The 25,957-nt window shown below is 49.8% G+C and overlaps 2 protein-coding genes across 4 annotated transcripts; both read left to right on the forward strand.

Moving 5' to 3' along the window:
• Window positions 1–10,909: 10,909 nt before the first annotated feature.
• AP1M2 (adaptor related protein complex 1 subunit mu 2) lies at window positions 10,910–21,714 on the forward strand. 2 transcript variants are annotated; one of them, XM_006068360.4, is made up of 12 exons: window positions 10,910–11,084; window positions 12,352–12,508; window positions 12,706–12,773; window positions 14,768–14,898; window positions 15,011–15,158; window positions 15,264–15,390; window positions 16,077–16,225; window positions 16,306–16,377; window positions 18,912–19,070; window positions 19,639–19,764; window positions 20,796–20,871; window positions 21,301–21,714. In XM_006068360.4, exons 1-12 carry the CDS (start codon window positions 11,043–11,045, stop codon window positions 21,321–21,323), a joined length of 1,278 nt encoding a protein of 425 aa, XP_006068422.1. In that variant the 5' UTR covers window positions 10,910–11,042; the 3' UTR covers window positions 21,324–21,714. The 2 variants fall into 2 exon arrangements, with proteins under 2 accessions (XP_006068422.1, XP_006068423.1); XM_006068361.4 differs by having other exon boundaries at window positions 10,913–11,084; window positions 16,083–16,225.
• Window positions 21,715–23,161: 1,447 nt separating this feature from the next.
• Window positions 23,162–25,669, forward strand: CDKN2D (cyclin dependent kinase inhibitor 2D). Of its 2 annotated transcripts, XM_025293523.2 has the most exons (3): window positions 23,162–23,319; window positions 23,597–23,752; window positions 24,715–25,669. In XM_025293523.2, exons 2-3 carry the CDS (start codon window positions 23,612–23,614, stop codon window positions 25,072–25,074), a joined length of 501 nt encoding a protein of 166 aa, XP_025149308.1. In that variant the 5' UTR covers window positions 23,162–23,319; window positions 23,597–23,611; the 3' UTR covers window positions 25,075–25,669. The 2 variants fall into 2 exon arrangements, with proteins under 2 accessions (XP_025149308.1, XP_045022767.1); XM_045166832.1 differs by lacking the exon at window positions 23,162–23,319 and having other exon boundaries at window positions 23,326–23,752.
• Window positions 25,670–25,957: the final 288 nt, after the last annotated feature.

The raw sequence follows: 25,957 nt of genomic DNA on the forward strand, positions 1-25,957 counted from the left end.
TTGGACTGCAAGGAGATCCAACCAGTCAATCCTAAAGGAAATCAACACTGACTATTCATTGGAAGGACTGATGCTGAAGCTGAAGCTCCAATACTTTGGCCACCTGATGTGAAGAGCTGACTCGTTGGAAAAGACCCTGATGCTGGGAAAGATTGAGGGCAGGAGGAGAAGAGGACAAGATGGCTGGACAGCATCACAGACTCAATGGACATGAGTTTGAGCAAGCTCCCAGGGATCGTAAAGGACAGGGAAGCCTGGCATCCATGGGGTCGAAAAGAGTCGAACACGACTGAGCGACAACATCAAGGGAGGTGATCTGATGCTGTGGGTCTGAATGTTCTCTAGCAAAAAGATTAAATCCAAACTGGCTCACCCTGTACAATTCCTCTCTGTCACTGACCCTAGACAAACCATAGCATGTATGTGCACAGGCTGTTAGCGCCAGAAGGTATTACCTGCAGCTTTGAACATTCTTGTATAAAATGGGGGAGAATGTGTGTGTCCACCAGTAGAGCAGAGCATGCAAACCCAGCGGTGTGCTCACAGAAGCGGGCAGCATTAAACAGATACAAACAATGCCGTCAGGCTTCCCTGGTGGCTCAAGTGGTTAAGAATCCACCTTGCAATGCAAGGGACACCCAGTTCAATCCCTGGTCCCAGAAGGCCCCACGTGTTTTGGAGCAGCTAATTCTGTGCACCACGACTACTGAGCCAGTGCTCTAGAGCCCCGGAACCACAACTACTGAGCCCACACGCTGCAACTGCTAAAGCCCGAGCATCTAGAGCCCGTGCTCTGCAACAAGAGAATCCACCTCATGTGAAGCCTGGGTGGGGCAACTAGAGAAAGGCTGCATGCAGCAGCCATGAAGCAGCACAGTCAAAAATAGATAAATAGATCTAAAAAAAAAAAAGCAGCAAAGAAAAGGAAAGAGGTCATCAGGGAAATGCAAATTAAAACTTGATAATACACAACTACACGCCCACCAGAATAGCTAAAACTCAAAAGACAGACGGTACCAAGTGTCGGTGAGTATCTGGAGCAAACGGTGGCCCTCCTACACTGCTGGTGGGGGTGTAAAATGGCACAACCACTTGGGAAAAAACCTGGTGGTTTCTTATAAGTGAGCACCTACAGTATGATACACATATTCTACTCCTAAGTATCTACCCAAGAAAAATGAAACTGAAACCACTCACAAAAGAAAGACTAGACCTGCAAAAATGTGTATGCAAATATTCACAGGAGCTCGGTAATAGCTTTATTCATAATGGCCCCTAGCTTAAAGCAACCCAATGGTCCATACCACAGAAGACTCCTCAGCAAGAAAAAGGAATGAATTATTATTGGAAAGTGCAACAGCATGGATGAGTTTTTAAAAAGGGCGAGGGAGAGAGGCTTTCCTGGTGGCTCAGTGGTAAAGAATTCGCCTGCCAATGCAAGAGACACAGGTTTAATCTCCGGTCAGGGAGTACCCCCACATGCTGTGAAGTGACAAAGCCTGTGCACCTCAACTACTGAGCCTGTGTTCTAGAGCTGGGGAGCCACAACTACTGAGCCCATGTGCCCCAACTACTGAAGCCTGTGCGCCTAGAGCCTGTGTTCCACAACGAGAGAAGCCACCACAATGAGAAACCCATGCACCACAAGTGGGGAGTAACTCCTGCTTGCCACAACTAGAGAAAAGCCTGCACGGCAAAGAAGACCCAAAACAATCAAAAATAAATAGATGAATAAAATTATATGTATACATAATACACACACACACATATATAAAATCATTATGCCCCAGTGAAAAAGGCCAGAGACCTTACCATGAAGTCCTAGAACAGGCACAGCTAATCAACCTATGGCTACTGAACATGGACCAGAGGTGGCCTTTGTGGTTGTTAGTGACTGGCAGAAAGGGTCAAAGGGTGACTTCCTGGGGAGGCAGAAACAGGACTGAGGTTTACTAGGTGGGTTCAGTTCTTCACAGTTACTTGACATTTGCCCTTTCTTAATAGATGTTACATTTTAAAAGTGGAAAATATCTCAGCAGTTTAAGAAAGAAGGAGGTGGCCCTGCAGATTAGTACAAGAGTGGAGCTTAGTCAGTATCAGGCATGGTATCATGTGCATGAAATCTTTATCACCTTTTTCCAGTTGGGGAAAGTGACCATGTGAAGTCGCTCAGTCAGGTCTGACTCTTTGCGATCCCATGGACTATAACCTACCAGGCTCCTCTGTCCATGGGATTTTACAGGCACGAGTACTGGAGTGGGTTGTCATTGCCTTCTGCAGGGGATCCTCCCAACCAGGGATCAAACTCGGGTCTCCTGCATTGCAGGCAGACGCCTTGCCATCTGAGCCATCAGGGAAGCCTGGTGGAAAAGTGACAGGGGAAGGTGACAGAGAGAGGTTAATCCGTTTATGAAGTGTTTCGTTGCTCCTTGCAATCATTTTCCAGTTGCAGAAAATGATGCAGAGAGGGTAAGTAACTTACCCACAGACACAAAGTTAGTGAGCCCTGAGCTGAACAAGAATTTCAGTCCACACACTCCACACCTCTCAGCTGTAACCCTGCAGAGTGGTTGGGGAGGGTTTCAGGTCCTATCAGAGAGTATAAATACCAAGTTGTGTTTAGTATGGTATGTGGAGGAGAAAGAGGTAGAGATACCTCAAACAGATACACATGCAGGTAATAACAGAAAGAGATTTCAACAAGATAGAGGTTATCAGAAGGATCAGGATGGGAAGGAGGAGGCAAAAGGGATTTTTTCCTGATCTATCATTTGAAGTGTCCAGTCCAGTGGGATTAAGTATATTCACATGTTGCAACAACATCACCGCCGTCCATTTCCAGAACTCTTTTTTTCTTCTTTGAAATGGAAACTCTACCCTCCCCAACCCGACCTGGTAAGCAATAACTCCCCACCCACTTCAGCCACCCCTGGCACTCACCATTCTACTTTCTGACTCGAGGAATTTGACTCCTCTTGCAACAGCCTGTAGGTGGAATCAGAAGGTATGAGATTTTACGTGATATACATATGTATATATGTATATGTATATATATATATATATATATATAAAACCACCATAGAAGTTTTTTTTAATAATTTCATTTATTTACTTATTTATTTTGGCTGTGTGGGCTTGTGGTGAGCAGGGTTTGCTCTTATTTCGCACATGGGGCTTCTCATTGTGGTGGGTTCTTATAGCTCTGGACTCTGGAGCAGAAGCTCAATAGCCCTGGCACGCTGGCTTAGTTGCTCTTTGCATGTGGGGTCTTCCTGAATCAGGGATGGAACCCACGTCTCCTGCATTGGCAGGTGGATTCTTTACCACCGAGCCACCAGGAAAGCCCCACAAGAAAAGTTTTTAAACAGATTTTTAAGAATATGGTGTGACACAACTATGCTGGGAGAGTCACGGGAGACTTGGAAAAGTGCAAGGGATGAAGCTGACCTAGTTGGGGTTGGGGGAGAAGGTCAGGAAGGGCTTCTGAAGAGAAGACCTAAGAGCTGAGTGAGAACTAAGTGGAGGAAGCAAGATGGATGGGCATCATGCATTAAGCTGTCATGGGCTAGAGGAAGACAAAGAAAGAGGGGAAATGAAATTAAGGACGTCAGTGTGTCTGAGTCTGTGAGTTCAAGCATGCTTTGTGGGAGAGGTCAACAGGGGTCAAACCTTGCCACGCAGGACAGCTTGAGGGCAATGGGGAGCAATGGCTGATGTGAGGGTGAGGGAGGGCCAAAGAAGCTGTGAGTATCAGGGAGATCCCTTTAGTGCTGTGGATAAGGAGTTAAGGGGTGACTGGATAATGCTATGACAGACCTAAAAATGAGAGCCATTACTATGCTGACAAAGATCCGCATAGTTAAAGCTACGGTTCTTCCAGTAGTCATATGGATGTGAGAGTTGGACCATAAAGAAAGTTGAGCACCGAAGAATTGATGCTTTTAAACTGCAGTGCTGGAGAAGACTCTTAAGAGTCCCTTGGACAGCAAGGAGATTAAACCAGTCAATCCTAAAGGAAATCAACCCTGAATATTCATTGGAAGGACTGATCCTGAAGCTGAAGCTCCAATACTTTGGCCACTTGATATGAAGAGCCGATCATTGGAAAGATCCTGATGCTGGGAAAGATTGAGGGCAGGAGGAGAAGGGGGTGACAGAGGATGAGATGGATGGATGGCATCACAGACTCAGTGGACATGAGACTGAGCCAACTCCAGGAGATAATGGAGGACAGAGGAGCCTGGCGTGCTGCTATCCACGGAGTCACAAAGAGTCAGACACAATTTAGTGACTGCACAACAAAGAGGCAGGATCCCCGTAGGCTTTTAGAAGGAACTGGGGCAGGGCCCCAGGCTCTGGGGACAGCGGAGGTTGCAGCTGCTGCAGGGTGGTTCGGCAAACAGAGCTGCTCTGTTCTCTGACTCCACTGAGGCTTTTGGGCTCATGAATTTTTCAGCCAAACAAACCTTGAGTTTCAGATTCCAGGGCTCTGGGCCCAGGCTTCTGGGTTCTGTTTACTGCCTGAAAACATCTGAGGACCCTAAGAGAAGGGCCCTTGCAAAGTTCAATGATGCCCGGGCTTGGGCGAGGGCCTGACAAGTCCTCAGTCTACCAGGGTCACCTTCTGAGCAAGGGGCTGTGTGCTCAGCTGCTTCAGTTATGACCCCATGGACTGTATCTCTCCAGGCTCCTCTGTCCATGGGATTTTCCTGGCAAGAACACTGGAGCAAAGGGCTGGTAGGAGTGAAACCGACTGGTGTCGTTTGGGGCGGGGGGGGGCTCCGAAGAGCTCTAGTACCATGGTCCTTTATGTCTCAGCACAGAAAGAATTCAGCAAGTGGCAAAGTGATAGATAAGGGATTTATTAGAGTAGGATACTTGTGAGGTTTACAAGCAGGTAGGTGAGGGATGCCATGCCCTGAGAACTTAATGGGCTACAGTTTTTATAATCAAAGGAAAAGTGGGGACGTGGAGAAGAATTTCTTTGTCTTTCTTGAGTAAATGTCATGCTTCTATCATCAGTTCCTCCTTCAGGTTGAGCAGAGGAGTTTTTTTTGTCCCTACACAGTCAAGTCTGGCTTCCCAGGTGGCTCAGTGGTAAAGAATCCTCCTGCCAGTGCAGGAGATGTAAGAGGTTCAGTCCCTGCGTCAGGAAGATCCCCTGGAGGAGGAAATGGCTACCCATCCCAGTATTGTTGACTAGAGAATCCCATGGACAGAGGATCCTGGCTGGCTACAGTCCCTGGGTCCCAAAGAGTTGGATACAACTGACGATGGAGCATGCACACAAAGACAGGGTCAAGCTAGGTCCACAAATTATTGTTTGTTTGTGCAGAGAGCATGTCCTAGGGATCACTAACTTACTGAGCTCACTGCACAGGATGTGGGGCTCATGCCACCATTGTTTTATTGTTTGAAGACATGTCTCGTCCTTCTGTTGCATAAGCCAGTTTCGTCACTAAGCAAGCCCACCTGACTTTGTGGTTAAGCAAACCTGATTTTTTGAGTAATCATTAATTTACAGGGGTCTCCCATATTTTTCTATTTATAACCCCCCAGTGGAATTAACTGTTTAATCATCTACTTGGTCCCTTTGGCTTCCCAGTTGGTGCTAGTGATAGAGAACATGCCTGCCAACGTAGGAGACATAAGAGATGCAGGTTCAATCCTTGGGTCGGAAAGGCTGAGTGACGAAGCATGCATGCACTTTGTCCCTTTTCTCTGTCCCTGTCAGGTACAGAAAGGACAGCTTTCTTTTGGGCAGAGGTGACATAAAACCTTGGGTGGGGCTTTGCAAGGGCTAGAATTTCCAGCTCTCTCTCTGCTGGCTGGGAGTGATTTTTGTACAAGTCTTTCACTCTTCCTGAGCCTCAGTTTTCTTATCTGTCAAATGGCAACACCAGGTTCCTGAACTCAAAACATTACCTCCCACTTGGAAGACTTTCAGGGTAGCCCCTGGGTGTGGTTAGCCTCTCAGACGTGTCTGGCTCTTTGCGACCCCATGGGCTGTAGCCCACAAAGCTCCTCTGTCCACGGGATTGCCCAGGCATGAATACTGGAGTGGGTTGCCATTTCCTCCTCCAGGGGAATCTTCCCCACCCAGGGATGAATCTGCACTCCCATGCCTCCTGCATTGCAGGTGGATTCTTTACCAACTGAGTCATAGAGGAAACCAGCCCCTGGGTAAAGTGAGCACCACACCAGGGTTGGCTATTGTTAGTAACAGTAATGCTTGTGTGTGTTACACAGAACAGAGCCATTGGATGAGGACTGGGACTCAGCTCTCAAACTCCACAACTCAGGTTCAAATTCTGGCCCAACTCTTGTGTGGCCTTGGGCAAGTGGCTTCAACTCTCTGTGCCTCTGCTTCTTTCTCTGTGAGGGGACAGGACATGTGCTCAGCGAATGACGCCAGAAGTAGTGGATGGCTCTGACAGCTGCTGTCTTCCTCCCTTCCTCAAGTACCCTGTGGGGACGCCCATCTCACCCTCAGGGGCTGATAAAGACCGGGCTGGGTTTGGCGGAGGAAGCACTGCGCCCGGGAGAGCTGAATGTCGCCCCCTTGTGGCCTTGCAGGATTCTCCCTCCCTTTGCGGTTGTTCAGCTGCTCAGCCGCGTACTGCTCTTTGCCACCCCATGGACTGCAGCGCGCCAGGCTTCCCTGTCCTTCACTATCTCCCGGAGTTTGCTCAGTCTCATGTCCATTGAGTCGGTGATGCCATCCAACCATCTTACCCTCTGTCACCCTCTTCTCCTCCTGCCCTCAATCTTGCTCAGCATCAGGGTTTGTCTAATGAGCCAGCTCTTCACATCAGGTGGCCAAAGTATTGGAGCTTCAGCTTCAGGATCAGTCCTTCCAAAGAATATTCAGGCTGATTTCCTTTAGGACTGACTGGTTTAATCTCCTTGCTGTCCAAGGGACTCTCTGTAGAGCAAGATCACTCCAACCAGCCTGAGATTTATTTTCCCTCTCCTCCTCACCCCCAGCCTCACCTTCCCTACCAACAATCTTGGGGTGGAGCCCAGGGTCCGCAATAGCTGATGAGTGGGGGTAGCATAGGTGGTGTGCCAGGCATTGAGTTATGCCCTGTAAGTCAGTGCTGTGCAGCCTGAGGAAGCAGCACTATGGCTTTTATACCCATTTAGAAGAAAGGGAGACTGAGAAACAAGAGGTGCCATTACTAGCCCAGTGCCTTACAGCCAACGGCAGAGTCAGGACTCACACCCAGCCCCTGTATCCTTACCTGCCATACAGTAAACAGTAATAGCAGCAAATAATAGATAATAATGACATGATTGAGTGTTGGCTGTATCCTAGGCACAGTTCCGAGCATCATGTTGCGTGTCATCACTCAGTTGAGCTGCACTCTGATCTTATTAGAAAAGAGCATTTTTTTCTTTTATTGCATTTTTTTTTTAATTGTGTTTTATTTTTTCTTTTTGTCCTCTTCTTTTCAAGACTTAAAAAAATTTTTTTTGGTGTATAGTTGATTTACAGTATTGTGTTAGTTTCAGGTATACAACAAAGTGATTCAGTTATTCATATACGTATATTCAATTTTTTTCAGATTTATTTCTCATCACAGAATATTGAGTACAGTTCCCTGTGTTAATCAGTAGGTCCTTGTTGGTTTTCTATTTTATATATAGTAGTGTGTGTATGTTAATCCCAAGTTCCTGATTTATCCCTCCCTATTTTTTTCTATTTTTTACTTATTTAATTTGTGTGTGTTTTAATTGAAGTATAGTTGATTTACAATATCATGTTAGTTTCAGGTGTACAGCACAGTGATTCAGTCTATATATATATATATATATATATATATATAATTTCAGATTCTTTCCCCTTGTCGATTACTACAAAATATTGAATAAAGTTCCCTGTGTTATCCAGTAGGTTCTTGTGGGTTATAGGAAAGCACAGCTTTAACCACATTTCACAGATGTGCAAACCGAGATCCAGGGAGGGGAAGCCAGGTGCCCGAGGCTGGCCAGCTGGCTGCTTGCATCCCCAGCACGAGATCCCAAGTGGCCGGCTCCAGAGCTCATGCCCTCAGCAAGCCCACACAGCACCACCACCAACAGAAACAATATTAGCACCAGCTTTGGGCCAGGCTCTTCCATGGAACTTTCTCTTGGGTTGCCCCTGCTCTTAAGATCATTCTGGAAATTCAGGGATGGGAAGCCCATGAAACCCTTAACACACTTAAGGGCTCGGCAAATAGTTGCTGCCAGTAATGTGAACTTTTCATGTCACAATTTACCCTCAGCCCCTCAGACCTTTCTCAAATGTCAGCTCATTCTCTGATCTCCTGGCCGCACTGTCCCCCATTCGTTCTCCCACACACACAAACACATGCCAAATCCTTGCCTTCAGGGTACCCATTCTCATCAGGAATCACTTTTTTTTTTGACAGCATCATGCAGCTTGTGGGATCCTAGTTCCCTGACCAGGGATCGAACCTAGGCCTTTGGCAATAAAGCACAAAGTCTTAACCAGTGAACCACCAGGGAAGTCCCAGGGATCACCTCTTTTGTTTTGTATTTTCTTCAGGTTGTTTATCTCTTGCTTTTCCTAGATAGAGAGCAGTGGAGTAGCTTTGTCTGCATCATCTAGTGCCACAGGTGAAGTGAAAGTCACTCAGTTGTGTCTGACTCTTTGCAGCCCATGGACAGTCCATGGAATTCTCCACTCAATAAATATTCACTCACTGAGTGAACCATTACCACCATAATAAAAGCAGCTTCCATGTGTCCAGTCAAGCACATAGTAAGTGCTTAGCAAATGTTGGTTGAGTGAATAATACAATAATTATAGTCATACTAATGATAACCATTTATCTTTTCAACATTTTACCATTGTTGTTCGGTCAGTCAGTCAAGTCTGACTCTTTGTGACCCTATGGACTGCAGCACGCTATCAGTATCTTAATGTCACATAGTAGAAGCTTATAAATATTTTGGAATGAATAAGAGTAACAATAGGGGATAGAAAAGATGTGGTCCATTTGTACAATGGAATACTACTCACCCATAAAAAAAGTATGAAATAATGCCATTTGCGGCAACATGGATTGACCTAGAGATTATCATATTAAATGAAGTCAGTCAGATAGTGAAAGACAAATGGCATAAGATATCACTTATATGTGGAAGCTAAAATACGACATAAATAAACACGAAACAGAAACAGACTCACATAGAGAATGGTGTTGCGGTTGCCAAGGGGAAGGAGGGGAGGGAGAGGAAACAGTGGGAGTTTGGGATTAGAAGCAAACTATTATATTTAGAATGGATAAACACAAGTTCCTACTGTGTAGCACAGAGAGCTATATTCAATATCCTATGATAAACCATAATGGAAAGTATATGAAAAAGAATATATATAGTCTGAATATATATATATAAAACATATAAAACTAAATCACTTTGCTGTAGAGCATAAATTAACACAACATTGTAATCAACTCTATTTCAATAAAATAAAAATTTTTAGAAAGAAAAACATTAGGGACTTCCCTGGCAGTCCAGTGGTTATGACCCTGCACTTGCAATGCAGGGGCTGAGAGTTCAATCTTTGATCAGGGAACTAAGATCCCACATGCTTTGCGATGCAGCCAAAATAAATAAATAAAAAATTTTTTTTAAAGAATAACATTAGAGTGTCCATCAACAGATGAATGAATAAAGAAGATGTGATATATACACAATGGAATACTATTTAGCAGTAAAAAAGAATGAAATTTTGCCATTTGCAGCAACATGTATGGACTTGGAAGGCATTATGCTAAGTGAAATAAGTCAGACAGAGAAAGACAAATACTGTATAATATCACTTACATGTAGAATCTGAAAAATACAACAAACTAATGAATATAACAAAAAAAGAAGCAGACTCACAGATATAGAGAACGAATTAGTGGTTACCAGTGGGGAGGGGGGGCAGTATAGAGTGAAAGGGGAGCCACAAACCATTAGGTGTAAGATAAGTCACAAGGGTGTATTGTACAACACAGGAAATATAGCCAATATTTTGTAATAACTGTAAATGGAGTGAAAGTGTTAGTTGCTCAGTCCTGTCTGACTCCTTGCAACCCTATGGACTGTGTAGCCCACCAGGTTCCCCTGTCCATGGGATCCTCCAGGCAAGATACTGGAGTGGGTTTTCACTCCCTTCTCCAGGGAATCTTCCCGACCCAGGGATTGAACCCGGGTCTCTCACACTGCAGGCAGATTCTTTACTGTCTGAGCCACCAGGGAATGTGACCTTTAGAAACTGTATAAAAATTTTAAAGTTAAAAAAAGTTTTGAAAGAATAACATTAGGAATAACAATAAAAACTACTTGGGGAATTCCCTGGCGGTCCAGTGGTTAAACCTCTGTGCTTTCACTGCAGGGGGAATGGGTTCGATTCCTGGTCAGGGAACTAAGATCCCACTTGGCCCACCCCCCCCCCCCAAAAAAAAAAGGCAGCTACGTTTTTCCTGCTGAGAGTGTAACTCATAGTTCTTGTCACTGAACGAAAGAATAAATTAATTAGCAAATATTTATGGCATGTATTAATTAATAAATTACACACACATTGAACACCCAGCACTGGGCCCTGGGGACACAGACATGAAAAGGACTAAGTCCCTGCTCTATTGGGGTGGACGTGAGTGTGGGAAAGACAGGAGAAACCAGATGAGTGGATGGGTGGATGGATGAGTGGTTGGGTGGTTGGATGGATGAATGGATGGATGGATAGATACTCGGTTCCTTGGAGGGAGAATCGGTTGGTCTGGGGTCTCCTCCCATCCTCACTCCCGGGCGCGAAGGGAAAGTGAGGCGGGGCAGTTGTCACATCTTAAGCTCCGCCCCGCCCCGCCCCCACAGCGTCTTCCCGTCGGCCGACGGCGCCGCTCACCTGGTGGCCCTCCCCTTTAAGACGCGCTCACCTGGGTCCTCACCTGCGCGCGGGTGCTTCCGCAGGAAGAAGGAAGCGGCGCCTCCGTCGCCTCCCGGCGCTCCCTCCCCACCCCCCAGGTCCGCCGGCCGCCACCATGTCCGCCTCGGCTGTCTTCATCCTCGACGTCAAGGGCAAGGTGAGGCTGGGTGCAGGGAGTGGGAGGCCGACAGGTGAAGGTTGCTCCCTCCCGGACCCAGGGGGCGGCCCCTCCTTGCAGGCAGCGAGGCCTCGGAAAGCTCTGGGGGCGTGGGAACACCCCTCCCCCAATTCCTGGGACTCCCGCGTCGAACCCCACCTCCGCTTTTACTAGCGGCGTGTCTGAGGGAAGGGGCTTCGCCTCTCTGAGCCTCAGTCTCCCTGTCTGTACAAATGGGAATAACAGAGGTCCCCACCCAAGAAGAATTAATACAGCCGTATGCAGTGTATACCACTTAGTACAGTGACCCTGCTGCAAACATTAGGCGTTCAAGCAATTGAAATTATTATTTCTATCACCGTCATCATCCACTGTACTGATATTTGGGGAAGAAAGCCGGGGCAGAAGACCGTACTTCCCCTGTGGGGCTGCCTTGTCTCTTTCTGGCGCCCCCTCCCTTTCATCTTGTTCTGTCTGGGTGGGTTGCCCTGACCTCCTCCAGGAGATCTTCAGGGCCCTGGGATCGAACCTGCATCTCTTTGGTCTCCTGCACTGCCAGGTGGGTTCTTTACCAGTAATGCCACCTGGGAAACCCAGCAATAGTAACAGTAGTGATGAGAATAATATTCCTGATAATAAACATAGTTAGGGCTAAGATGTGTGAGCACCTGCTGGGTACCCGCTTCCTTCTAAATACTGGACTAAACAACCCCCTCACGTAAATATTATTAAAATTAACCACTTACTGCCTGCCAGGCAGAGCTATATGAGCTATGAGTGATAAATGGATATAATGTCTTTCTTTTCTTTTTTCCTCTCTCTTTCTTTTCTTTCATCACCCCTGCCTCGCTGATTTGGTGCCTATGAAACCTTGCTCAAGAGCAGGAACTCTGGAGCCAGGGCGTGTTGGCTCAATTCCCAGCTTCCTTGCTGGCTATGGACTGGGTCCATACCTCAGTTTCTCCATGTGTAAAATGGAGATGGTGAGACCGCCTACCTTACAGGGTTGTGGTGACAACGAGATAAGTAAGCCAGCATCCAGGTTTTAGCAGAGCACGGCTGAGGTGCCAGTGAGGGCTCTAGACGCTCTGGCTGTCCCTGTCACGAGCCCATTTTCCAGAGGAGGAAACCGACATGCCGAGAGGCAGAGCCTTGTCCATGTCCCCTCAACCAGCAAGTAGGGTCAGAACCTGGCACTCTGATGCCCCCGGGGGGGGGAAGGTCCCTGGATCCCAGCAATGACCAGACCTTCTCTGCTCATCCTCAGCCCCTGATCAGCCGCAACTACAAGGGTGATGTGGCTATGAGCGAGATCGATCACTTCATGCCTCTGCTCATGCAGCGGGAGGAAGAAGGCGCCCTGACCCCACTGCTGAGTCACGGACGGGTCCACTTCCTGTGGATCAAATACAGCAACCTCTACTGTATCCAGCCACGGGCGGGTCCCTGGTGGCCTGGGGTGGTGGCATCTCGGGCCCAGAGATGATGGGCTGGGACGAGAGGCGCACGACGTGGCAGTGGCTCAGGTTGGAGAGTGGGAGCGGACAGGGTGGCGTTTCCGGGTCTATGCTCCCCTGGAACTCTCCAAAATGCCGCCTTTCCTTAACCTCGCTGCCTGCAGTGGTGGCCACCACACTGAAGAATGCCAACGCCTCCCTCGTGTATTCCTTCCTCTACAAGATAGTGGAGGTAGGTTCTGGCCTTCTATTGGCCGGCTCGTCTGTCTGTCCACCTGTCTTGCCCGCCTCTTTCGGGATCCATCCCACCTAGGAAGCCTTCCCTGAATCCCCGGGGATGCCACCATCAAAGCCCCATCACTCTGTTCTCATCAGCTGTTGTGGGATCAACTCTCCCTATGGGGCAGGAAGCAAGGAAGTCTCCGAGAGGGTGTACTGCTCAAATCTGAACCCGAGGATACTGGGTTCCAGACCCAGCTCCGGTGCTTACTGGCTGTGTGACCTTGGACAAGTTACTTCTCTCTGTGCCTCTAACCTGGGTTTAATGCAGACGGTCCAGTGGTTAAGACCCCATGCTTCTACTGCAAGGGACTTGAATTCCCTGATCGGGAAACTAGGATCCCACCTGCTGCAAGGTACAACCGAAAAAAAAGAAAAGGAAATACTATATAAGCCAGGTTTAGTCCTGCCTCAGAGTTGTTGTAGAAAATAATTCAATCCAATTCATATCTCTAGAGCACTGAAAACAGTGCTTAGTATGCAGTAAGTGCTTAATAAAGGTTTGGTATTATTGTTAGCATTACCACTAATGTCATATCATATGATCCCAGAGTAATCTTTTGAGCACTTGCTATACGTCATTCTCAACGATTGAGAAAGTACTTTTTTTTTTAACTGCTCAGAATTTTATTTGGTAAACAAAGGATAGTACACCCCCAAGGAGTGAGGGTAGGCTGACCCTGAAGAAGTGGCTGAGAAAGTACTTTTTTTTTTTGGTCACTTCCTGGCTTACAGGATCTTAGTTCCCCGACCAGGGATTGCACTCATGTTCTTGGCAATGAAAGGGTTGAGTCCTAACCACTGGACTGCTGGGGAATTCCCAGAGGGATTTTTGGGATACTTTTCAACAAATAAAGAGATCTGCATTGATTTGTCTCCTCTCTGCCAGGCAGAGGAGGGATGCACAGCTGTGTATAAGGCAAGCACGGTCCTGGCCTGTGCTCAGGAGTTAAAGGGCATGAAGGATATTCAAGGGGACATTGTTTTAACCAGTGACTGGGTAGGTGCTAGTCTCACCCTGATACTCACAGGGGTCAAGGGATAGTGGTGGCTTCACCAAGAAGTAAGGCCTGTCACAAGGAGCCTGTATCCTGAGTATCCTGAGCAGTGAGCATAGCGTGTGCAAAGGCCCTGAGGTGGGAACAGGAAAGAGGCCACAGAAGCTGGAGCAGGATGAGGGATGGGGTTTCCAGTGTTGGGTGGATGACAGATTCTCTGCTAAGGAGATACTTACTAATTCCCAGGGGCTCCCATCTGGGGGTCCCCCAAGTCCCAAGGGCCCCTGGATAGAATTCAAGGAATCCATGAACTTAGATGCATTTCTGTGTAGTGTAACAGTTTTCCTTTGCCATCTTATAGGGTTATTTTGGTTTGTTTTTGTTTTGACCATGCTGCATGGCTTGGCTTGTGGGATCTTAGTTCCTCAACCAGGGACTGAACCTGGGCCCTCAGCAGTGGAAGCGTGGAGTCCTACCCACTGGAGTGCCAGAGAATTCCCATATTGTGTCTCTTGTGTTGTGTGTGTGTATGTGTGTGTATCTTTTATTTCATGCATTACAAACCTTATTCTGAGGTGGGTCCATTAACATCACCAGATACACGGCAATCCCATGATTCACACACCAAAAAAACATTCTGAGTCCTTCCAATCCCTCTTCTAGGAAGTCTTCTTGGACCTCCCTGCCTCTGGGTTCCTACTTCACTTGTTTTCCTCATTATTGCACTCTACATGTTGGATAATATTAGTCCCACTACCTGTCCATTCCCCCTCAAGACTTCCAGGAGGGCAGAGACCTTCTTGGCTTTGTTCACCGTTAATGTCCTGACACTGGTATACAGTAGGTACTCAATAGTTGCTTATTGGGTGGCTGGCTGGATGAGTGGGAACCCAGCCCAAGAGCTACACCAGACACATCTCTGTGGGTGTTGGTCTCCTCACACCCCCAGGTATTCTCCGAATACTTTAAGGAGCTGGAGGAGGAGAGTATCCGAGACAACTTTGTCATCATCTACGAACTGCTGGATGAGCTCATGGACTTTGGCTTCCCACAGACCACAGACAGCAAAATCCTGCAGGAGTGAGTGGGCCGTGGGTCAGCCACAGGGTGGGCCATGGGTGGAAGAAACCTGGAGAGGGTCAGGGAAGTATCCTTGGGCCTATCTGCTCATCTCCCTGCCCCCCCCTGCCAGGTACATCACACAGCAAGGCAACAAGCTGGAGACGGGCAAGTCACGAGTGCCACCCACTGTCACCAATGCTGTGTCCTGGCGCTCAGAGGGCATTAAGTACAAGAAGAATGAGGTCTTCATCGATGTCATAGAGTCCGTTAACCTGCTGGTGAGCCTCCACACCTCTGCGCCCCCCTCGCTACAGCCAAGGGCCAGGAGAAGGAGCCCTATGCTTGTTAACCGCCTCCCACGTCACCAGTGTTTGCATCCTCAGGTCAATGCCAACGGCAGTGTCCTGCTGAGCGAGATCGTGGGCAGTATCAAGCTCAAGGTGTTTCTGTCGGGAATGCCAGAGCTGCGGTTGGGCCTCAACGACCGTGTACTCTTTGAGCTCACTGGCCGTAAGTTTCTGGAAGGGGGCGCGAGGGGGAGCCTGAGACCTCACCTCATCTCGGGTGGGTGGTACCCAGAGACCTGCTGTCAATTCTGATATAGTACTCGCTTGCCCTCTACTGGTCTTGACCAGTACGGCAGCTGCTCGTGCCTTGAAGCAAACAACTCTGCTTCATCATTGAGTGCCAGGCACAAGGACATGGCAGAAAAGAAAAAATAATCCCTGCCCTCACGGAGCTGACGTTCTAGTGGGAGTAGGAGACAGAATAGCATTACATTTCTTCCCTGGTGACTCAGACAATAAAGACTCTGCCTGCAATGCAGGAGACCTGGGTTCTATCCCTGGGTTGGGAAGATCCCCTGGAGAAGGGAATGGCTACCCACTCCAGTATTCTTGCCTGGAGAATTCCATGGAGAGAGGAGCCTGGTGGGCTACAGTCCTTGGGATCACAAAGATTCAGACCCAACTGAGCGGCTAACACTCACAGGATAACATCCTGACAGCAAGGGCCTGATTCCCTGGGGATCCCAGCTCTGTTCCTGGCCAGCTGGGTGACCCCGGGCGAGTTACTCATCCTCTCTGGGCCTCAGTTTATTCATCTGTAATATGGGGGTGATCGTAGCAGTAGAAAGGGAGGAAAGGATAAGGACCCTGCCCTGGGCTCCAGTGTCACCCCGCTAACTCGGCTCTGAGTTTCAGGGAGCAAGAACAAGTCTGTGGAACTGGAGGATGTGAAATTCCACCAGTGCGTGCGGCTCTCTCGCTTTGACAATGACCGCACCATCTCCTTCATCCCCCCCGACGGTGATTTTGAGCTCATGTCCTACCGCCTTAGCACCCAGGTGAGGCAGGGTCGAGCCCTTGGCTGGAGGTAAGGGTTGACCCCAGAGCCTTAGAGAACTCCCTCTTCCTCTGTCTGCAGGTCAAGCCACTCATCTGGATTGAATCTGTCATTGAGAAATTCTCACATAGCCGTGTGGAGATCATGGTCAAGGTGGGCCCCCGGGGTAATAATTACAGTGCTCAGATTGCCCCTCCTACACCCTCAGCAGTCTAACCATATCTCCCACCTCCCTCCCCAATCATCACTTCCTTCCAGCCACGCAGGTCTCCTAGCTGGTTCTCAAACATGCCAGGCATGGTCCCTGACTATCCCCTCTCCCTGGAGCACTCTGCCCCCAGCCACCCAGATATCCCCCTGGCTCTTTCCTCACCTCCTTCAGGTCTTTGCTTCAGTGTCACCTCCTCAGAGGAGCCTTCCCTGATTTCTCCACCTCCCTTCTTTGCTCTGTTTTTTTCCCTTATTACTGAACCACCACCGTGTGACACATGACCTGTTTTACTTATTTAATTTACTTTAAAAATATACATTCATACTACTTTATAAATTTACATTTACATTGAAATTTACTTTATGATTTGCATTTATATTCATATATGTATATAAAACATAGAGTGTGTTAAAGCTCAATGTTATCATTGTCATACCATATCATCATATCATACCACACAGCTTAATTGAATGTCCCTGGCTCAACCAGCACCTCTGAACCCCCACCTGCCCCTTGGCCGATCATGGCTCCCCCCACCCTTGCCCACAGGTGATCACAATTTTGAATTTCATGTAAGTAATTTCTTTGCTTTTGTTTGTAATTTTGCCACTCTCATCTGTAAACTGCAAATACTTCATTCTGCCAGTCTCTGACCTTTATATCCGTGAACTCTTGCTGTATGACTTTTTTGTATAATTTGCTTTCTTCATGTAATGTCGACTCTTAAGAGGAATCCCAGGACCTGAAGCATAGGGCATCCATTTCGGTGACTGTAGAATATTCCAGCAGGAGAATCTTCTGTCCTGTATCTTGCATGGGTTGTTTTTAGTTCTTGGCTTCTCTGGTTCACATTGCCATGGATAGCCCTGTGCATGTCCCCAGTCCCCCAAACAAGAGCTTCTCCAGAACATATAATTAGTCCCTCCTGGCCCTTAAAAAAATTTTTTCCCCAGTCTCTTTTTTAATTAAAAAAGTTGGGGGGGCGGGGGAGGGCACGCCATACTGCATGTGGGATTTTAGTTCCCTGACCAGGGATTTAACTTGTGCGTTGGGGGTGCAGAGTCTTAACCACTGGACCACCAGGGAAGTCCTTAGCCCCCTTTACAGATGGGGAGAGAGGCCCGGAAGAACTAAGATGTCATTCATCTAGGAAGGGAGGGGTCACGTTGAACTTAGGTCTGCCTGGCTCAAGAGTCTGTGTTCTCAGATTTAACTTTGCTCCCCAGTCTTAGAGTCTCAGAGGAGCTGGTTCATGATGTGGACAGTCACTAGGAGGCGGGGGCATGGTGTTGGTGCCCCCCAAAGTCCCTGTCTCTATAGGCAGGAAGAAGAGAAGGGGCCACTAAAGCTGGTGCCTTCCTGGGACTTCTGTGGTGGTCCAGCGATTAAGACTCTGAAATTCCAGTGTAGAAGGCCCGGGACTTGATCCCTGGTCAGACAGCTAGATCCCACATGCTGCAACTAAGCCCCAGCACAGCCAGATAAAAATAAATACTAAAAAGTTGGTGCCTTTCAGAAAGAACATCCCCTGCCCTGTTTGCCTCCAGGTCCTGTGCGCCAGTCCTGCCTCTCATATATCCCTACCCGCTGGCACCAGATGATTAAGAGCAACTATCATAGTGCTAGCTACTGCACGTGGACACTCAGAGTCCTTGTGTTAAAAGCTTGCCCATGTCAAAATGGATCTGGATCTAGCGCTAATGTAATAACTTATTATCTGTAAGGAGAGCATGTGAGGCTCAAGTCGAATCTCTGTGCTGTGCCGGCTACCAGCTACACAACTCAGGCAAAGTGCTCTTTCTCTCTGGGCCTCAGTTTCTTCATCTGTAAAATGGACCTTTGGAATGGCTCCTACTTTAGAAAAGTAGTGAGAAGGTTAAGTACTTGGCACAGGGCCCTGCACATGGTAGGGGCTCCATAGATGCCAGCTTTCAAATGAAAACTTGGAAATTCCCTAGTGGTCTATTGGTTAGGACTCTGAGTTTCCACTACTGGGGACATGGGTTCGATCCCAGACTGGGGAACTGAGATTCTGCATGTTGCAGCGCTGCCAAAAAAAAAGAAAGAAAATTCTGACTGACTGAGGGTACCATCCTGGCTTTGCAGGTGTGAGTGTGTGAGTCTTGACCAGGAGCCTCTATTATCTTGTCTGTGAAATGGGCTGAGGTGAGGCTGCCCTAGGAGCTGTTCAAATGAGGGATTACATTTTGAAGCAGGAAAAGGTATATGATACTTTCCAAACAGAAGGCGCCAAAAGCAGAACCGCTGGAGTGTCTTGTGGGTGTGACTCTGCCCCTTGTTGGCTGTGTGTCTCCAGAGAAATGCCTAAATTCTCTGTGCCTCTGTTCCCTCATCTGGAAAATGGACAGGATCGTGGTCCCCACTTCTGGGCTCTTGATGAAATGGTGTGTGGAAAGGGCTTGGTCTCCATTTGCATGAATGCACTCTTCACACCCCACATTCTCTCCACTGCCAGGCCAAGGGGCAGTTTAAAAAGCAGTCGGTGGCTAACGGCGTAGAGATATCGGTGCCCGTACCCAGCGATGCTGACTCCCCTCGCTTCAAGACCAGTGTGGGCAGTGCCAAGTATGTGCCAGAGAAGAACATGGTTATTTGGAGCATCAAGTCTTTCCCGGTGAGCCTCGGGGATAGGCCGGGGAACTGGAGGACCAGCCCTTGATGAGTGAGGGTGAAATAGAGGATAAATCAGAGCCACATATGCATTCATGTGGCTGTCCTTTGCAGATGATAAAACTGGATGATGGTTAAGCTCTCAGCATGGTTAAGCTCTCCTTGTCCTAGGTCTTGAGGAAACCAGCCCTGGGTTCAGATTCCTCACCCTTGTTTCTCTGAGCTTCCCAGCCTTGGGTACCTTACTTCCCCTCATGAAGCCTGAGCGTGTCCATCTGTGAAATAGATAGGATCATGCTACCCACGTCCTTGGGCTGCTAGAGGATTTGGTCTCTCTTTGGGATCTTGGTTGGGGGATGTTCATTGGCCCTTGGAAAATGGGAGATGATCACCAGAAGGCCCCCACCTAGGCTTTGCTGTTAGAAGCTTCGTCTCTGAGTTTTGGCCAGGAGACTTTACTTTCTGGTCTGTCAAATGGGCTGAGAGCAAAGCCTGCCCCCAGGGGGCTGCCATGAGGAGTGGTCTGGGGTATAGGGGCCCTCAATGTGTCTGATACCCCCATGTTCCCTCAGGGGGGCAAGGAGTACCTGATGCGCGCCCACTTTGGCCTCCCCAGCGTGGAGAAGGAGGAAGTAGAGGGCCGGCCCCCCATTGGGGTGAAGTTTGAGATCCCCTATTTCACTGTTTCTGGGATCCAGGTGAGGGAAGGGGGCAGGGTGGTTCCTCTCCTTGACCTTGGTGGGTCCCCCTTTCTCTCATCTCTTGGCTTGGACCGCCTTCGTTCCCTGGCTTGGCTCATCTCTTCCTTTACAATCATTTTTTTTTTTTTCTGGAACAGTGTTGCTTTTTCTTTAAACAAACATTTTAACTTTTGGGTGTGCTGGGTCTTCGTTGTTGTGAGTGAGCTTTCTCTAGTTGCAGTGAGTAGGGGCTATTTTTTAAATTGTGGTGGCTTCTCTTGCTGCAGAGCATGGGTTCTAGAGCCCAAGGGTTTCAGTAGTTGCAGAGCACAGGCTTAGTTGCTCCTTGGCATGTGGGATCTTCCTGGACCGAGGAAGATCCTGCATGTCCCACATCCCACAAACCCATGTCCCCTGCATTGGCAGGCAGATTCTTTTTTTCAAAAATGATTTCATTTATTTATTTTTGGCTGGGCTGGGTCTTCACTGCTGCGCAGACTTTTCTCTGGGTGTGTTGTGTGGGCTTCTCACTGGTGGCTTCTCTTGTGGAGCACGGGCTCCAGGGTGCACAGGCTCAGTAGCTGCAGCATGTGGCCTCACTAATTGTGGCTCCTGGGCTCTATAGCACAGGTTCAGTAGCTGTGGTGCATGGGTTTAGTTGCTACAGGGCATGTGGGATCTTCCCAGATCAGGGATTGAGCCCGTGTCTCCTGCATTGGCAGGCAGACTCTTAACCACTGAACCATCAGGGAAGTCCCACAGTGTTGCCTTTTCTGCTCTCAGCCTGGGTCCCCTTCCCCTCCCCCCTAACTTTGCCCTGTGCCTAAACTGTATTGTGTCACTTCTCTTAGAATGTGCCATCTTTCCCACTGTCCTGGACCACCTGATCTCCCCCACGTACACTGTCCTGGTCACGTCTTTGCCCTGAGCCTCGTTACTTCATTCCTCCCAGGCTGTGCTTTCTTATTCCTGAAAGTTGTGTTATGTTCCCCTGGCCCCAGCCTGCTCTCTCCCCCTACCCTGGGCCACCTCCTTTCATCCCTTTCCAGGTTCGATACATGAAGATCATTGAGAAGAGTGGTTACCAGGCCCTGCCCTGGGTCCGCTATATCACCCAGAGTGGCGGTAAGGCGGCCCGGCTCCCTGAGCTGACAGGGACAAGGAGATGAATGGGGATGGCCTTGGGGCTTTGAAACATCTTGTCTCAGAGGGCTCCAAAACCAACAGGCGTGGCCCCCAGGTCTATCCTATCTTTGTCAGTGTGCCCTCCCGAGCCTCGGTTTGCCTATCTTTAAAATGGGGACAGTTGCCAGTTCCAGGGTAGTGGTGGTGGGGTTTGGATAAGCAACTGAACACACAGCAGCCCCATCTGTTGCCTGGAAACAGGCATGTTGCTGTGTTTACAGTCGCCATGTTTGAGCCCATCCTTAGCCCTGTTACGTACTTGTGGGGTTGATCATGAGCACTGCGGAAGGGGATGGGTTGTGGGTGGGGGTGCTGTCCTATCTTCTTCCCCCAATTCTGAGATGGTCCCTGCTCATTGTTTCCCTGCAGATTATCAACTTCGTACCAGCTAGAAGGGAGAAGTGGGAGCCTGAACCTGGGCTGTCTTCTCCCCAGGCCCCAACTGCAGACTCCACTAGAGAAGGAGGGAAGATGGGGTGTGTGTGTGTGAGAGAGGGCAGCCCTTGAATTATTAGTTCGTTACTCCCAGCACCCGACTTGCTCCTACCCTTTTCCTTTACTGGTAGGCTGGGAGTGATATTCTTCAGCTCTCAGACTCTCACCCCTCCCCCTCCCCCAATTTTATATGAAGAAACAGAAAAGGGGCTTGAAGTCCCCCTCACGAGTGCCTTCTTGCAGTGACCTGCCTTAGGAGGTGTGGGGAGTCCCTCCTCCACAGCTGCTGAGCCCAGAGGCCCCACTGGCCCATTTCTGAGTTTTAGGATGGCATTAAAAAGATGAATCTAGCTGCTGTTATGTACTTCTTGGCTGGGCGCTGGGGATGCCAGGGGTGTCCTGGAGTGCTGGGATAAGAGTGAGCAACATATATCCATTTCTCAGCCCTGGTCATCTCTCAGCTTGGCCCTCGCAATTGCTCCCACCTTGGTCTCCCAGGCTGCTCCGGGCTTCCCTCTCCCATGACAGCCAGTTCGCATCATAGCCACCAGAGGGCGCCTATTAACTCCTAAACCAGATCGTGGCTCCTCGATACAGAAGCTTCCCAGGGTTTTACCCGTTGGTTTTTGTCGTTCTGGGCAGCATGCGGGACCATAGTTCCCCCACCAGGGATTGAACCTGGACTCCCTGCAGCGGATGCGCGGAGTCTTAACCACTGGACAGCCAGGGAAATTCCCCATTCTTTTTAAAAAGTAAAAGTTCTCACCACAGCCCACAAGCCTGTTCAGCCCTCACTTCCTCACCCTTCTCTCCCTCTCTATACCTCTCTTCCTGGACTTACTAGATATGCTTACAGCTCAGGGCCTTTGAATCTGTAGCCCCTCCATCTGGTATGTTTTCCCAGAGAGACACATGGCTCCTTCCCTCACCTTCAGGTCTCAAATCAAATGTCACCTTCTTAGGGTGGCCATGCCCGACCTCTCTATTTCAAAGCCTTCTTTTCCCAAGACACTATTATTTATCTCGTTTTGTCAGCTCCACAGTGTATAGCACTCTGAAAATACTTATTGTCGTCTCCAGCTCTAAAAGGTAAGCATCCAGCAGCCAGGAGGCACCTGGCTTGCTTTCCACTGGGGTGCCTAATACACAGTAGCGGGTCAGTAAATGTGTGAAGGCCCCGCTGTTGAAGGCCTCTGTTAAGAGCCTCCGACGCCACTTTCGCATCCCAGGCTCACCCACGTGGCAGATGGAGAATGAACTTTCTTCCACGCCCTTGAATTTGCTGTGCCAGGGCTGGCGCAATCTGAGCCAAACGTGATTCCTTTCTCACTCACCCCATTTCCTTGCTTTATTTTCCTCACGGTGCTTAACACTAAAATTAGTAGCTCGAATGCAGGCCCCCCAGCGCCAGGAACGGCTCTGGCACACAGTGAATGAATGAAATAAAGCACTCTGTACAGTAAGAACTAACAAATATTATCGCACCGCATAACTCCAAACTGGGCGGCCCCAGCCCTACCTCCCTTCCCCTCGGAAGTGCCGAGGTCCCAGAGCAGCCCGCGCTACCCTGCGCCTGACCTTTCTCCCCTGGGTCAGTTAAACGGGCCCTCTTTCCCGCCCGCCCGTCGCTTTTGAAAAACCGAAAACCCCGCCATTGTTCGCGGTTCACCGGTCGCCGCAGTTTGTCCAATCAGAAGCGGGCCCGCCCACTCCGGCGCCCAAAGCCTCCCTGGCAACGCGTGGCCATTGGCTGCGCTGGCCAGGAGGGCGGAGCACTACAGGGTCGGGAGCTGGGCAACGCGGCTGGGCTACAACGTAGCAAGTTCATAAGAAAACAAATCCGCGGCGTTTGGGGGCGGGGCCGAGAGCTCTGGCTCCGCCCCCTAGCGGCCTGCTCCGCAGCGGCGGAGAAGCCGGCTCAGAACAGACCCCGCCCGTCGAGGAGGAGGGAGGGTGAGTTGGGGGGAGACCCAGCCCCCAAGGGGCGGGCGCCGGGCAGGGCCCTGCGGGCTAGCGGAGGGTTGGGCCCCGGCTCTCAGCCCCTCTCTACCCACCGTCTGACAGGGGGAGGAGCCGGCCGGGAGGGCGGGGGTCGCGCCCGAGACCCGGACAGGAGAGTCCGACCCGGAGCCTCGTTGCAGGCCGGGGACGCTGCGGGAGGGCTGTTCGGGCCGGCGCCGGTGGGCTCCCCCTCACTGACCGCCGCGGGGTGGGGCGGGGGGCTTCGCAGGCCGCCAGTATCGACATGCTGCTGGAAGAGGTCCACGCCGGCGACCGGCTGAGCGGGGCGGCGGCCCGAGGAGACGTGCAGGAGGTGCGCCGCCTTCTGCACCGCGAGCTGGTGCACCCAGACGTTCTGAACCGCTTTGGCAAGACTGCGCTGCAGGTGAGCCCGGGCCGACTCGCAGACCCCTTCCCTCTTCTCACCTTGTTCCCGTGGGTAGCCGACTCAGGTCTGTTCCTGCATCTCTGGGCTGACTTGGCTCCCTGATGTCCTCTTAGGTGGGTGGTGGATGGGGTTAGATTGGGGGAGGGGAGAGCTTTCCATCTTTGGAGGATTCCTTGTTCTCTGATTGCGAAGGATTCGGTTTCCCTGTAGAAGTTCTTATTCCGTGGGTGAGGGTTCACCTTCTTTGGATCCGAGTTTCATGAAGGCGGCTCCAATGTCTTGGAGCATCTATGGACGATCCGACCGTAGTAAGGAAGGATTCCTATTTCCAAGGTGTACCCATTTTCTGGGGGTTCTCTAAAAGGTATCCAGTTTCCTGTGGGGAGAATCTCTATTCCCGCAGGGTTTTCATACTGGCATATTTGGGGAGGGGGATACCAATAAGGGAATAGTCACAGATTACATGGGAGTCCCTGTTCCCTTGGGGACATTTACAAAAGGGGAACCCCATTTCATCAGAAAGCATCCCTACTATATGGGAGGGGAAAATTCCTTGGAGGAGTTTTAAATTCCCTGGCCATCTCCATTTCCTGGAGGGGACTGTTCTCTGAGGTCTGTTTTCTGGTGGGGTTCATATTTCCTGATGATTTCCCATCTGTGGGGAGAAGTGTCTCTGGTTCCTTGGGGGAGGGTCTTAGGTTCCTTGAAAATTTCCACGGGGGCTATACCCTAGCGGAAGGTGACCCGTTTTTTGAAGGTCCTTATTCCCAGGAGATCTTGTTTTCTGGGGTCTCAACAGCTGCCTGGAAGTTTATGTTCCCCGGAGTTTTTCCTTCTCTTGAGAACTTTGTATCTGGCATTCTCAACTCCCGAATGATCCCTCTCTCCAGTCACCCTTTTCCCTGGACTTCCTCCTTTGGAGACTCCCTGACCCTTCTCTACCCCCATCCCTCCACCAGGTCATGATGTTCGGCAGTCCCACCATTGCCCTGGAACTCCTGAAGCAAGGCGCCAGCCCCAACGTCCAGGATGCCTCGGGCACCACTCCGGCCCACGATGCAGCCCGCACTGGATTCCTTGACACCCTAAAAGTGTTGGTGGAGCACGGCGCTGATGTCAACGCACCCGATGGCACCGGGGCGCTCCCCATCCACCTGGCAGTGAGAGAGGGCCACACTTCTGTGGTCAGCTTCCTGGCTACCGAGTCTGATCTCCATCACAGGGACGCCAGGGGGCTCACACCCCTAGAGCTGGCACGGGGGAGAGGGGCCCAAGAGCTCATGGACATACTGCAGCGGCACACGGTGGCACCCCTGTGACCTGGGGCCACCCACTCCAGCAGCAGGACCCAGCTGAGTTCTGTGTCAGAAGAGGGAAGAAACACTTTCTCCCTTTGCTCCTCCTGCCCGCTGCCGAGGGGCACCGGTTTGTGGCTTGTTGGTGTTGATTTCTGGGGTGTGTGTGTTTGACGTGCATTTCTCGTTTTTTTTTTCTCACCCCTTTCGGTGTGTTGGGCAGAGAAGGGCTCCTACAAGCAAACAGCCACCTAAACGGTTCAGTTTCCTCCACGCCTACAGACTGAGTCCCAAGGGCAGAGCGTTTAAAACCCCTGCCCTCGAGAGTGAGAGAGTGAGGTCATCTCTTCCAAGGCTCTTGGAACCTGTCGACCTTGGCCGGCTTACGGAGAGAAGACCTCAAGTGTGCACACTGCTTTCCGGCATGGGGGAGGGGGGAGTGTTCCAAATCGATAAAAGGGTAGTATGAGTTCATTCATATTTTGTTGAAAGCTTCATTTCCAGTCCCTTGTACAGAGTTAAAAAAAAAAAAAGTTATTTATTAAGCTTTATGGAAAATATTGTTGTGTGTGTAATTTAATGTTTTTACCCATTAAATTAAGACTTGTGCATGACCACAGCGCTGGTGGCTTGTCATTTTTGAGGGGGCGATGGAGAGTCGCGTATCCAGGATGTTTGTGGGGATGGGCCCTGGGGGTCGAGGATCGTGGATGCTTTGGAGGAGGGGAGAGAGTGGTAATTCCCAGAGCGCCAGGGGTAAGTGAGCTGGGTGGGGCAGCGGTTTACGCTGTCGGAACGGAAGGGAGGCAGGAAACCGCGAGTGGAGAAAGGGCCCCCAGATGTCAGCTGGGTGCCTGGAGCCCCGAGGGTGGGGGAGTGGGATGGGCGGTGGCTGCAGCCTTCCCCG

This window comes from Bubalus bubalis, chromosome 9, assembly GCF_019923935.1.
Source record: "Bubalus bubalis isolate 160015118507 breed Murrah chromosome 9, NDDB_SH_1, whole genome shotgun sequence".
NCBI classification, from domain to species: Eukaryota; Metazoa; Chordata; class Mammalia; order Artiodactyla; family Bovidae; genus Bubalus; species Bubalus bubalis.